At 47.4% G+C, this 14980-nt stretch overlaps 1 protein-coding gene across 6 annotated transcripts in view; it reads right to left on the minus strand.

Moving 5' to 3' along the window:
• The window catches only part of SPEG (striated muscle enriched protein kinase), a 164949-nt gene that overhangs the window by 101066 nt on the left and 48903 nt on the right, over positions 1-14980 (minus strand). Inside the window, exons 1-3 of one of the 6 annotated variants that reach the window (XM_053285046.1) lie at positions 9735-10235; positions 6010-6049; positions 2978-3007 (exon numbers count right to left, since the gene is read on the minus strand). The exons of 2 other annotated variants lie outside the window; for them this stretch is intronic. In XM_053285046.1, coding sequence (XP_053141021.1) covers positions 2978-3007; positions 6010-6049; positions 9735-9767 — 103 coding nt within the window. In that variant the 5' untranslated portion in view covers positions 9768-10235. Of the gene's footprint in view, positions 1-2977; positions 3013-6009; positions 6050-9734; positions 10236-14980 lie in introns of those variants that run through there. 3 more of the 6 variants (XM_053285791.1, XM_053286597.1, XM_053287310.1) reach the window with 3 other exon arrangements.

The raw sequence follows: 14980 nt of genomic DNA on the forward strand, positions 1-14980 counted from the left end.
ACCGCGGTCCCTTCACTGTCAGCAGGGTGCAGTTCACATTTCGGATGCCTTGTTTCGGATTTTATCGCTGCGATGTAGTTCTATAATGTCGTATTATTTAATTATTTATTCATTTATTCATTTATTTGACAGATTTTTATACCGCCCAAAACGCACGAACAAAAACCAGAAAAGTTAAAACATCAATTAAAACAAACAGAGACATTAAAACATTGGTTAAAATAAATAACAACAAAAAGCTAGAACATTGCAACAATTTAAAACCTTAAAACAATATTTTAAAACAATGTTACAACTATTAAAACAGTATTTAATTAAAATGGTATTTATGTCCATTGTATGTCCGTTGCAAAAAAGTAACTGTATTTTCCCATTGCAGGGAAATTTTCCCATTGTAGATTTAGGGATTGTTTTCAATTCGATCCTGCCAAACTGAAGCATTTTATCACAGTTATAGCAGGTAATCTGGAAAGCACCCAGCATAGAACTAATCCCAAATGCTATAAATTGTTTCTTGAAAACAAAACTCAACACATAAGTAGCATCAGATGTACTACACAGCAGAGATGTTGTTGTACAACCAGGGTTCAGATTAGGGGAATTCTAGGGCTGAGCTCTGTTATCTTCATTGTGAAGTTTTCAATTTGCTTCCCTTATTTTTCAACACATCCATCAATTACTGGGAGCCCATCAGGACCAGGTAAAGGCAAATGGCAAACTATATTCATTCAAATGTGTAAAGAAGCAAATATACAGATGACCCGGGACCCTGAAGAACCAATGGCACATTGGCAATGCTGCTTTCAACATGCAATATGTCACCATCCTCCCATATCTTGGGCTGACTGGGGTTAAGGGCAAACTTTTATTGCAGCTGTGTGGAATGAAGCCTGGACCACCCCTTCTCCCTTGCAAAGCAGCCCCAAGGAAAGGGAATGCTTAACTCTTCCTTTACCAGTCACGTTTCTCCTGAAACGCCTCACTCCCAAGTTACCATACTTAGTTTTTGGCTTGTTCTGCTTTTGTTTACTAATGCAGGGTTCCAGATATGTGTCTTCAAGGTAATGATGGGTCTGGAACACAAACGGGTATAAAAACAGCTGTGGACCGGGGGGGGGGGGTGGAGATAGGGAATCTCTGGCAGATGAAGAGTTAAACATTCCTGCAACTTCTCAGAGGCAAACTACCCCCTCTTGAGGACACTTTGAAAAGGAGAAGGGACTGACAGGGCCAAACTACACATTATACATATACCTCACATACCTTTCTTTATACTATATCTATATCTATATCTATATCTACCTATCTACCTATCTATCTATCTGTCAGCAATACTGATTAGAGGATTGGAGGCTGGAGAGAAGGTGCTTGATTCCTTCGCTGTCGGCTTTCTGCTCAAAATTGTTTCCCTCCAGCTGATTTTCTCCCAACAGTCAGATAGATGTAGGAACCTATATCTTTTCCTCTGGAGGGGAAAAGCAGCTTAAAGAAAGCTATTCTGAGCAGAAAAACAGCTAGCAAGGGGAGCACTCCCCACCTGCCCTTGCTCCACTTCCAGTTTCAGACTCCTGCAATTCACTTCTTGTTTGTTTGTTTGTTTGTTTGTTTTAAGTCAGTGGAAAGTTATGCATGACAGCATGCAACTGCAATTTGCCCCTTGGATCAACAACAACCTAAGGATTCATACAGCAGAGTCACTGCAGACAGTCGCCTCCAACTACAAGCTGGGCAAGGAAGGACCATTCCACATCCCCAGGGCAGGGCAGGATAAAAATATAAATTTATAAGTCTTTGGGAGTCAAATGATGAGCGATCATCTGAGTAAGCTACAGAGCTCTAGAGCCCATCCCTTTCTGGCATGGGCGGCAGCAGGTGGGGCGGGGGGAGTGTCCCGTGTAAAGCATACAGCTCATTTTTCTGGCAGTTGTGGCCTGTCTTCTGCAGGACCTTAGTCCCCAGAGCAGAAAGAAGAAAAAGGAAACATCTTCGGTGATACAAGAAGAAAGGTGACCAAACAAGGTGGCAGCAAATTGTTCATCAGGTTGAGAAAAGGCCAACGATACAATTGCACAAGGAAAGTTGCGGTCAACTCAAAGTAGGGAGTGATTTAATGGCTAGTAGCCCCTTCTTCCCACACTATTCCTCCTCAGAGGTTGTTTTCGGTTAATATACACAGTTGTGCAGTTTGGCCTTCATTGAATCTCTCTCTGTGAATAACAGAGCCCCTGCTAACCGAGCAAAGAGGCATCCTTTAAAGTGGTCATCCTCTTATACAGGTGAAACTCGGAAAATTAGAATATCGTGCAAAAGTCCATTAATTTCAGTAATGCAAATTAAAAGGTGAAACTGATATATGAGACAGACGCATTACATGCAAAGCGAGATAAGTCAAGCCTTAATTTGTTATAATTGTGATGATCATGGCGTACAGCTCATGAGTTTCACCTGTATATATAGCAGGGGGAGAGCAACTGGCCCTATCCAACCCCAGCACAGCATCCCTCCAGTGGCTGTTCCCTACTTTATCTACTTTATTTTTAGATTGTGAGCCCTTTGGGGACAGGGAACCATCTTATGCATTTATTATTTATTTTTATATGTAACTCACTTTGGAAACTTCTGTTGAAAAGTGGTATATAAATAGTAGTAGTTGCCATCACCCTCCTATAACAAGGGAGTTTTGCAAGGAGACTGAAAAATATTCCTGTCATGAAACAGTGCAGGGAGAAGCTATTAATTCCTTCTGAGCATGAGTAGATTGTCATACCTAGATTGTCATATAGGAAGGTTTTCCTCTCCTACCCAGCCCCAAAAGGATCTACAAGAAACACAGCTGATAGATGAGGCTGCAGATTAAGATTATGGTGCATCAGAAAGCAGCAGAAATATGAAGAGGGAGTAACGGAGAGAAGGATGGAGGGAGGATGTGGAACAGACAGAGCTAGGCAAGAGAGACCCGGGATAGCACAGTTCCTACCGTAACTTTGCTTTCTGCAGGAGCGGAAAACTTCGCTTCCATAGGGGCAGCAAGAAAGAGAGACACACGTCAACAAATTGTTACTGTCTAAACCTGTTAAGTATTTTGGAATGTGATGGAAGGGAATTGAAAGTATCTGGTCTGCAAGACGCAGAAATATTTGGGAATGTATACGCAGGGAAAGTGAATGGGAGGGTGAGGCACACAGTGGCAGGTGTGACAAGAGAAGCTCTTAAGGGAGATGGAGTGGAAGGAATAGGATCCCCACCATTGAAAGTTGTAAGGATCTGGGGAGGGGGATGTAGCGCAGTCATGTTTGGCTAAGGAAAAACAAGTCAATAAAGTCAATGAGCCCAGAAGCCTTGGATTGGGTGGGCAATGGCAGAGACATATATCCAATAACCAGGTAGTGGTTTTGAGGGCTTGGTTCAAGTCTGTTGCCATCCATTAATAGCATTCCCTCTCTTTCCCTCGTGCCACTTCCCTCCAACTCCTTCCTCCAAGCTGCAACATTGCAGTGCTAACCTAATAGCCACAGCGACAGCTGAGAAAAGTAAATCTGACTGGCTGGTGACAGAACCCCTAAGGTGGCAATTGCGACCTCATCATAAGAATACCAAGCATGCTGGATCAGACCACAGCCTTTCTATTCCATTTTCAATATTAGGTAACCATGTACACCATGGACACTCACAAGCAGGACATAAAGGTGATAGTCAACCCCTGTTGTTTACCCCCAACATCTGGTTTTTATAAGCAAGAGCTGCTGAACAAACAGATTCTGTATTTAACTAATAGCCACAGATAAACCAATGCACTGTTAATTGATCTAATTACTTCTAAGGACAGTAATCTAAAGACATCTAAACTAAGGATCATCACTACAACCTGTGGTAGTAGTGCACATCACCTAACGAGATCTCTCTCTGCTATCCCAAGCTAGAGAAGTAATGGATGTCCTGAACACTGTTTGGAGGTGGTGAAGGGGTAGATGAAGGCTAACAGGCTGACGTTACATCTGGGCAAAACAGAGGTTCTCCTAATCAGGAGAACTGCTGATTTGGTCTGTCCTTGATGGGGTTGTGCTCCACTTGGGAGAGCAGGTTTGCAGTTTGGGAGTTCTCTGGGATCTGGCATTATACTTGGATACCCAGGTGTCAGCTGTAATCTGGGGCTCTAGCCCAGCTTTAGCAGGTGCACCAGTTGCACCCATTTCTGATTCAGTCAGACCTGGCCATGGTAATCCATTACAACTTGGCTAGATACTGTAATGCACTTTACATGGGGCTGCCTTTGAAGACCCTTTGGAAGCTACAGCTAGTCCGGAATGCAACCACAAGGGTCCTGATGGGATCAAGACCCAAGGACCACATATACCAGTCTTTAGCGAGCTGCACTGGTTAGCAGTTTGCTTCTGAGTGTGATTCAAAGTGATTTAAAGTCTGAAATGTTTTGGGGTTAGGATACCCACAGGACCATCTTCTCCTGGTGTAATCTGCCTAGTCTATAAAAACTAGAAGAGAAGGCCTCCTGAATGTGCTGTCTCTATGCTTCGTCTAAGGTTTGTTGGTGGCCATGCAAGATAAAGCTTGCCGTGCAGTGACCTCCTCCCTGTGGAACCTTCCCCTTCAGCCAAAGTGGTTCGGCTGGTTCCCAATCTTGATTTTCTGATACATTTTAAAGATGTACTTCTTTCAGTTGGATTTCCTCACTGTTGGCCGAAACAGATTTTAATTCTCTTTAGCTGTTATCTGCTTTTGTAGCCATTATTTTAACATGTCTGTATTTTCATTGTATTTTGTTGGGGTTTTTTTACTGTTTCATTACATTTTAATCTAGTTTTTGTAAGCCACTTTGTGTGAAAAGCAGAGCATAATGTTTTACAACAAATATAAAATATTAAGTACTTCCTCTTGTCTTTCATGAACCACCATTCCATTCATTGAATGACCCAAAATTCTAGTATGGGAATAGACAGAGAGACAACTTAGGTCTCCCCCTCTCTGTCTTTCCACACTGTTCATGATTTTAAAATTCTCTATCTCAGGGATTCTCAGCTATTGTGGCTGGGGATGATGGGAGTGGTAGTTCAGCAACATCTGGGGATTTAAGGCTGAGGACCCCTGCTCTATTTTATGTCCTCATCCTTAGTCATCTTTTCAAAAGATAAGCATGGAACTCAACGTGACCCTACACTGAAAAAGTACCCATGTCATTGCTTTAGCCTCCTCTTCATCCCAGCTGCAGAAGATTCACAGAGTAGTACATGGTTACATAGGAACATAGGTAACTGCCATATACTGAGTTAGACCATTGATCTATCTAGCTCAGTATTGTCTTCACAGACTGGCAGTGGCTTCTCAAAGGTTGCAGGCAGGAATCTCTCTCAGCCCTATCTTGGAGAAGCCAGGGAGGGAACTTGAAACCTTCTGCTCTTCCCAGAGCAGCTTCATCCCCTGAGGGGAATATCTTACAGTGCTCACACATCAAGTCTTCCATTCAGATGCACCAGGGCAGACCCTGCTTAGCTATGGGGACAAGTCATGCTTGCTACCACAAGACCAGCTCTCCTCTCCTTTTTTCTGGAGAGAGAATGTGAAATTCTCTTTGGACCTTTTCTTTCTCTTGTAGAATTTCCTTATTCCCAAGGACAGGGCTCCTAACACTGTAAGAGCTCCAAGGCAGATCAGCTTTGAATAGGTGCCACCTCTCCTATCTGCAGCACCATAGGAGAAACTGCACCTGCAAATGGATGTCAGCTCTTAAAGGATCAGAAGCCTTGGCCTTTTTAGAAGTCAATTATCCTATTCTAAGTTCTATAAACTACAGTCATGGTAGAGGAAAGAATCACCTCCACCTGCCTTCCACAGCATGGATGTAAGGGCACAGGGTGCTGTGGGATGGTTCATTTGTAGCCCTCAAACCCAGCTGGACCTCCTATGTGTGTGCTTCTCCCAACTGTATTAGCTTGGGGGCAGGGGTCAGTGTGAGGCAGGTCTTTGATAGCAAGGGACAGAAGTAATACAACGCACCATGCGTGAAGCGCCCAAAACGCCGCGAGTGGCCACTTTTCTGCAAAAGGAAAAAAGAAAAAAGCATTACCTGGATGGGCAGATTGAGATAACGACCCAGACCAAAATAAGGTGACTTGGCAGTGCCTACAGGGTACAGTGAAGCCACCTAATGGCATAGCGGGGAAGCAACCTGCCTAGAGAGCAGGAGGCTGTTGGTTCAAATCCCCGCTGGTGTGTTTCCCAGACTATGGGAAACTCCTATGTCGGGCAGCAGTGATATAGAAAGATGCTGAAAGGCATCCTCTCATACTGCGCGGGAGGAGGAAATGCTAAACCCCTCCTGTATTCTACCAAGAAAACCACATGACTCTGTGGTCACCAGGAGTCGACACCAACTCGATGGCACAACCAACCAACAGGGTAGAGTAGCCCATCACCATGGAGACCAGGTCCCCAGCATAAGGCCAATGTCAGGGGAAATGCCACCCAGGTGTAGCTGGTTCTGCAGATGGGTGCCAAGCACAGGGTCATGTATAGGCACTGCTTGGGGGAAAAGTCAGACGTAGAGAAGCAAGAGCCTGAGCTGTCACTGTCTCAGGAATCCAATGCCATGCACTACCTCAGGCAGAACAGAATGAAGCAATGGCCGATTTTCTGGCCCCTTTTTAAGCAGATCTCCCCTTTGAAATACTAGAAGTCTACCTGTGACCCTCATTTTACTTCACTCCTGAGGAAGTTCCAAGCAGCTGGGAGTCAGGAGGAGTTTGGGAGGCTCCTCCCAGAGAAATATGCCTTGCACATTTTCCCACAGAAAGATCTCCAGCTTAGTTAGTTACCGCAAATGCACAATGCATCATTTCCACTGAAGGGTGATTATCCTACATTCACATTGTCCTGCAGGCATGTGCATACAAGTGTGTGTGCATGCATGCGCGCACGCACACGTGCACACACACCAAACAGCCAGAAAATGCACTCATGCCACAGATGAGTGCTGCCACTCTCCCCACCCCCCACTCTCTAGCTGGTCCCGATCATGCTCTTCTATGTGGCTCTCAGCAGGATGGAACCAAGGTGTCCGGTTTCCCTGTGAAAAAGAGCTACCGGCACTTTGATTCAACTGTAACTAACCTCCTAAGTGAGAGATTGTCCAGACTCCAGAGGCAGACCAATCATGCCCTCCGGCAGGGACAGCCAACTCTCTTAATTCAGGGGCCATGACAAAGCTGTACTTATGTGCTTGTAGGCACATATACACACACACACAGAGCAGCTGAGGCACAAAGCCACTCACTCCTCTCCCCCAGTTTTCCTGCTGTCCCATCTCCCAGCAAAGCTGCTTCACCAGATTTCTACAGGGCTGCATCTAAAGCCTGCCGTGGGGTAAGACCATACCCTGGGCCTTACTGAATCCAGGTGACAGCATCATTCCACGATGAGTGGGAGATACGGGGAAGAAATGTGCTGACATAAGAGAGGCACACGCACACACAAACAACCTAGTGCTTGGTTCTCCCTTTTCTCTTTTGCACTGGATGCCATTGGGGTGGGGTGGGGTGGGGTGGGGTGGGGTGGGGTGGGGTGGGGTGGGTGTCAGATGGATGCACTCACACCTGAAGAAGCAAATATTCCCAGCAGCATGTGATCTACTTCAGGTGAATTTGTATTCTTACCAAGTCAGCTTGCCCAATTATGCTGGCACTGGCTGGCAGCCCACGTGCCAAGCTAGGAAGATATATGAACAGATTAGCTGTGCTGTCAATGGATAATTCCCCCATTAAGAAATGAAAACACAATCGAGGGCCATTAACAGGTACCTGGCAGGTTTCGCCCTGGGTCAGACACATGCCAATGGGCAGGCACTGGCTCCAGGATCACCAACCACTGACTGGCCTTGCCACTCAGAACCTGGCACCTCAGGCACAGAGGCATCTGTGGGATTTTCCCATTCTACGGGAAACAGCAGGAGCCACCCAAAGCTTAATGTGGCCGCATCACTGGAAATCTTGCTCAATATGCATACCAGGATGACAAGGAAGGGGAAAGGAAGACGTAGCAGGGGAAACAGGTTTCAAGCATGGGAAGGCTTCATGACAACCCAGGACAGCAGTGTTGGTGCCATTAAAGCTGGAGGTAGCCTTGAGGCAAACCCCTACTCAGCACCAAGAGAAAGATGATTCGTTGTTGTTGTCCTTAGCTGGGGCACTCCCAGAATTGGGGGTGGGGGGGATACCTCTCTGGACACTGGACACCACTTCTACCAGCCAGGACCCCCTCTTTTCTGTCAGGTTCAGCTCATATCCCACCTTCACGATCTACTGGAGGAGTGGGGGAGAGGAACAGTACAAGTCTCTTCCCCCTGCCACCCTAGTGTGTTTCAGTGTCCGTGTGTGCGTACGTGCGTGTATGTGTGTGAAAGCTTGAGGAGCAACTCCCTGAATCATTTTTTTCTTTTCTTTTTTCTTTTCTTTCTTTCTTTTTTTGCTGAGAGGAATCACACTTTTGGAGGGGAGGTATGGATTATCAGGCTTGGCAGCAGGGAGTTCATAAGAATGGGGAGGGGGCCCCTCCTCAAATGCTGGAGGTGGGGGGAATCCGAGTCTCTTCAGTGCCTGCCTGGCTTGAGATGCCACTGCTTTCTGCTCTGAGGAGGAGAAAGACAAACAGCACCTTATGTCTCAACACCCACCTCCACATTACGAAGGCCCTTCTAGATAACCCATAAGTGCATGAGAAGAGCCCGGCGGCATCAGACCAGAGGTGCATTGCCCAGCATCCTGTTTTTCCAACAAGGGCCCAACGAGATGTTTTTAGTGCGCTCGCAAGTGGGCAAGAAGCCCTCCCTCTCAGCATCTGGTCTCCTTGCTTCTCGATTACTCCCCAGTTGGCGAGCACCGAGGTTTGTAGAGCGGCGCGCCCAAGGGGGCTGGAGAAGGGAGGAAGTATGGGGGGAAGAAGTCACACTGGAGCAAATCGTGCTGAGGATGTGGGGAAAGGGCATGTCCTAACATTGACCGCTTGTCAATTGTGAATGATCCCCATCAGTGGAAACGGGGAGCGCCTCCCCGCCCGCTGGAGGCCCCGAGTGACGTCCACGCGCCACGAGGAGCTGTGCCCCTGCCAGGTGCTGACGCGCAGCGCCAGATGACGCAGAGGTGTTCAGCCTCCGTGACCACCGCTTTCTGGGCTAGAGGGGATCATGGCATGGCCCCCACCCACTGCCTTGGGCACCTTAGCTGAAGGGGCAGCACAGCAGCAGGTCCGCCACTCTCTAGGCAGACATGCATCTCAAGCCCAACCAAACAGGCGTCTCAAGTCCTGCCTCGTCTTCGCCTAAGCCGCTCTCTGCTTGGCACTGGGGCCAGCTGCCTGCTGAGGGCTTGGAAGGCGAGGGCAGGCGGGCACAGAACCGCTGTTCTACCCCCCCCCCATACACACACACCATCCCCATGGTGTGGAAAACCCCACCCCAACACAGTGGCACCTAACATGCAGTCCCCCCGCCACACACAAAAAAACAACCCACCCCACCAGGAAATCCCAGCTTGGGCAGCGGGTGGGGTTTCTCCACCTCTGAGCTGCGGGCACCCTCAGGCTCCCCCTCGGGCACCACCCCCCGCCCCGCGCCGCCCTGCCTCCTCCCCCGTGCCTAGTGGGCACCTCATCTGGGCATTCGCTTCCAGCCCTCCCACGTACCCTCCTCCCACTCTCCCCCCCCGCCACGCCACGCCTGGCTCCGTTACCTGGAGACGCTTCTTCACCCAGATCTTCTTCATGTCCCCCACCTCACCCACACGCACACTTGGCGCCCTCCCACCCGAATGTCAGCGCGATGCGGCGGTGGTGGCGGGGCTGGGCCCGGAGCACGGAGGCGGCTGGGCAAGAAGGCGCATCCTCCGAGCGAGCGGCGGGGAGGGAAGCTGGCACCGGCCTCTCTCTTGCGCTCTCCGACAGCGGAACGCGCTTGTGGAGCTGCCAGCCAGCCGGGAGCCTCGCCCGACCGCCCGACCGAGACAATGACAGCGCAGGCGGGGAGGAGGTGGGGGGTGCTGGGAGGAAGGAGGGGCTGCAGGGAGGGGGAAGTAGGGAGGGCTTGGAAGGAGGAGCCCCAGGTGGGGGAGGGCAGGGGCATGGGGGGCCCCACCGAAGAAGTGCGGCCCGTCCCCAAGCGCGGAGACCGGCTGGCAAGACATCGAGGAATTGGGCGGAGGGAGATGTGTGGCCTCCTCCTGGCTCCTGGTGAGGGGCAAAGCAAGGATGGGCAGAAGAGCCCAAAGCTGCAAAAAAACCCAGAGGCTCGGCACTGGAGGCGCGCGGGGGGCGGGATTCTGTGCAAGCGAGCGCCAGGAGGACTGCCGCAGGCACTGCCCGGTACTTTCCTGCTACTTCGCGTGCTCACTCTGGAACAAGCGAAGCCCCTTCTTGCTGGAGCAGGTCTTTCTAATAGGCAGCGGCTGGCCATGATAAATCGAATCCCCCTGTCCAGAGGCCGTCGAGTCCTGATTACCGGGGTGAGCACCACTGAGAAGGGCTGCTGTTGTCTTCCTGCCCTGCTTGTAGCCTCACGCTCTTCCCAGAGGTATCTGGCACCCCATTGGTGAAGGCGCTGGATGCTGGACTAGATGCAACTTGGTCTGGGCTAGCAAGGTAAGGCAATTCTTACCTTCTTCTGCCCTGCAGTGGTGTGGCTGAGGATTTCTCCCACTACGCACGTCTGCCAGTATAACAATTCTCAGAAGTACTCACACAGCATGGCACCATCCTTGGACCACCGGACACCACCAGTACCAGTCAGACCTACTACTTTTACCTCTTCTTTGATATATAGTTCCAATAATGTCCTAGGCACTGCACAGAGATGAGCATAGAAAAAGCAAACTTCCTACCCAGAGGATTTGCAATCTACATTAGGTAGGCAAGACAGAGAAGAGATGTGTGGGTGTGAATAGCAGGAGTAATAGGGTTGGGAGAGAATGGTAGGTACTATAAGGTTGCAAGCTGTGAGCACAGGACATAAAACAATCATGCCCTCCTCTCTGATGTTTTCCACTCATCTGTGATCTCTAGATCCCGCCACTCATCCCAACAGCCTCTCCACACAATAACAGGAGACATAGCAGTTCCAAGACACCATCATGTCAAGCATTTCATGCAGCCTCTCTGGAGACAAAGCTTTGTTCAGCCAGCCAACCCTTCCAGCCATGGACTGTGCCCCTGTGCTAGCACAGCCATTCAGCCTAGGAGAGCCAAATCAGGACACCACAGCTAAAGCAGATGTATAGGTGGTATCTGGAGCATTCCCTGCTAGCTTGGCAAAGAGGCACCTTTTAATGTGGTAATTCTCTTTATTTAGCAGGGGGAGATTAACTGGCCCTATCTACCCCCAGCACACTACCTCCAGTGACTGTTGCTGGTGTCTATCTTGTGTTTCTTTTTAGATTGTGAGCCCTTTGGGGACAGGGATCCATCTTATTTATTTATTATTTCTCTGTGTAGACCGCCCTGAGCCGTTTTTGGAAGGGCGGTATAGAAATCAAATCAATCAATCAATCAATCAATATATTAACAGAAGAACTCCAATGCTGACTCAGACTGCTGGTGCTGGTTCATCTTGGTTAGCATCTTGCAGTCTTTTGCAGTGCTTCACTCTGGAGAAGTTTGCAAGTAGTGCAAGATAACTATATGAGCCACCATATCTTGCTAATTCTTAAGCAGCTGCACTGGCCGGTCCATTTCTGAGCATGCTTCTGCTGCCGACCTCTGAAACCCACTATGGCATATGACTCTGGCATCTAAAGGACCATCTCTTCCCACATGATCCTGCCCAAACTATACCAGCCTCCTCTGCAGTCCTTTTCCAGGTGCTCCTGCCTTCTGAGGTTAAGGGTGTGGCAACCAAGAAAAGGATATTAGCACTTCTGTCTGTGGAACACTAGCCCCAGAGAGCCTTGTGTAGCAGTCTTCTATTGTTCTGGTGCCAAATGAAGATCGTTAGTTAGTTCTAGTTCTGTTTTTTGTTGCTGTTTCTGCTCTTCATCTTGTCTGCTGCTTTTAGCCATATTTCTGTTATTTTATAAATGTGATTGAAATCTTGGACTGTAAGCCACTGGGGAGTTGAAAAACTAAAGGGAAGGGTAGTAAATGTTTCAGATACATAAATAAGTGTTCTCTGTACCATATCTCTATCATGGATAGTAATGATATATAGATTTTCCTGGCATATCCTGCTACCACCTGCTACCATCGCCCTTCAGAATCTTCTAATTCAAAGGCCGGGACTATTCACACCTATCATTCAAACATAACACATCTTCTTACTGTGGTGCTGTCCTTCCCACACAGGCATCTCTCTGTTTCCTTGAAGAGTATCCTTGCTTCTCAAATTATTGCCTTGCAGAGGTAGTGGACATCAACTCCCTATACAGGCCCCTTTCCTTGGAGGGGCAGAGAAAGCTTTTCCCTCACTCATTCTTCTCCTATGGTTGGCAGCCTTTAAGTATTGGTTGTATAACTTTCATGGTTCCCCCCAAAGAATCCTGGGAATTGTAGTTTGGTGAGGGTATAGAGAATTCTGTTAGAGTTCTCTAGCCTTCTTCGGAGAATTACAGTGCCCAGATTTCCATAGGGAGGGGCAATGACACTTAAACCAAGTCTGTAGTATAGAGAGACCTTCTGTATGGTGGTCCTTCCTTTTCACAATACAATGCTGTATAAGTAACAAAGCACCTTAAAGATTTTCACATGTACATTTATCACATTTTAAATTGCTACAGGAATCAGTTGTTCTTGTTGTAACAGGCAAACAGCTGCTCATCTAGAAGCTCTCATAATGGTGTATGACAGAGTCACTCACCCAGAACAACAAAGCTCCCAGTCAATAAGAAACACCACAACACTCCTTATACTCTGTGCACATTTCCTGAGGTTGTTACTTTCTTCAGTAAATTAAGCGCCTTCTTTACAGCACCTGGGGAATGTTTAGGTCAAAATCGCAATCCCGCCTATTTATAATCATGTGGTCTATTTTTGCATCTCAAAGTTAGCCTAACACAGATGGAGTGCTCTGGCAGAATTGTAGAATTTCCCCAGGGTAAAAACCCCCAAACTGTCCAACTCCTTATATTCTATGAAATTGCCTATTAGCATAAAACTAGTGGTATTTTAAGGATTAGAGGGTGTACAGAGTATTTAGAACTTTCTGGGAAGATATTAGGAGTGCTTTGAACAAGTGATCATTCCATCCACTGAGCATGTGCAGACATGTTGGCAGGGGCGTAACTACCATTAGGCAAGGGGAGGCAGTCGTCTTGGGGCCCCACTGCCTCGAGGGGCCCCCCAGAGGCACATCACATGACTCCCCACCCGCCCATGTTGCACCCCCTATGAATTATGTTGAGTCTCTTGGAGATCGGCAGGAGCAGAGAGTTAAAAAACTAGATTCAGTGTGAACTGGATATTCACCGTATTCATAATGGAGATGTGAGTGTGAGTGCACTATATATTGTGAAGTGTGTTTGTGTGTGTATATCAGCGAGGGGCCCATTTTAAAATCTTGTCTCTGGGCCCCCTCCAACCTTGCTACGCCCCTGCATGTTGGGTGCCCAAATGAACCCACAGAGAGGGATAGAGTGGTTGTTGCATATCAGAGGGACCACTGAAGTATACAATCTTTTTAAAAAGGGAGAAAGAGACTTCTAGTTCACCAAAAGCTGGGTGAACTGTGCATGTGTGGAAGGGCCAAGAACTGTGCAAGAACAGGGCCAAGAACTGTGCATGTGTGTTACACTCATGCTGCTTCTGAACACTGATAGCAGAAAGCAGCATGTAGGCACCAGCTCTCAGCCAGTCAGGGGTAGCTTGCCATTTGCTTCCTTTCAGCCTAGTGCCCAAAAGGGATCACCTCTGAAAGCATCCCTTTAAAAAACAGAAAAATTTCCTATGGAGAAAGGCCAGAAACCAACCATTCTGGGGAAAATGCTGTCAATTATATTTAATATCAAGGCACAAGGCATGCTGATTTTCTAGTCTAATGACTTTCTGTGCCTTGGAGCAAACTTATATCAGTGCAGAGAGACAGAGTAGTGTAGAAAGAGTTTTGTTTTTCTTTTAGTTTCTTTTTCTGTTTTGCCTTTGATGTAATCTGCCTTTTGGTTTCTTATTCTAATTTGCCATTAAATTGCTTATTGATTTAAAATACCTTTGATTAAACACTCTAAAGTGGTGTATTTCTGAACCCTCAATATTTTTGCACCCTCCATGTGCCCAGATGCTAGAATGATTTTACTGCTCCAAAAAGGGCAAGGCTGGAAAGACCCCCGCACACAAAGTGAGTGGGAGTCATTAATCCATGCTCCTAAGCACACTCTGAAGAAAGGGGAAAGAAAGATTCCTGCTTTGGAGTCGAAATTATCCATATGGATCTCATGGCAACATGGTAAATCCCAGAGGAGGTAATTTTAGTCAGAACTTGAAAGACTGAGTAAAGGGAAATAATCAAACAGCAACAGCCAAGCAGTGTTTACCCATGTTCATCCCCTGCATATCCCACTGAGGGAATGCAGCATCGTCCAGTTCTACATTTTGTCATCTATGCCAACGATTCCTGATCTAACTAGCAGGTGCAAAAAAGGCTGCTTCTGAGCATGGGTCTCCTTAGTTGCACTTGCATTTATTTATTTTAATATGTGCCCACATTTCTGTTGTCTTAATAAAATATACCAGCTGATAAAATATTGGTATATATTATTGGTATAATAAGATATACCAATATTCCATGTGTGTTTAAATGAAACGTTTGTGCCGTTGTGCCTGAGCACTCGTGCACAAATGCAGCTGTGTGGTAGGTGGCTGGCCATCCATTGTGCAACTTCGTTTGCTCAATTCCATGCATTTGTGCAAGAGCGCTCTTGTGCAACTGTGCAAACGTTTCATTAAGTGCACACGGAACATTGTGCAGTATGTCAGCCATCTATTTTATTTTCAGCATTTT

The sequence above is a fragment of the Hemicordylus capensis genome, chromosome 1, assembly GCF_027244095.1.
Source record: "Hemicordylus capensis ecotype Gifberg chromosome 1, rHemCap1.1.pri, whole genome shotgun sequence".
Taxonomy (NCBI): Eukaryota; Metazoa; Chordata; class Lepidosauria; order Squamata; family Cordylidae; genus Hemicordylus; species Hemicordylus capensis.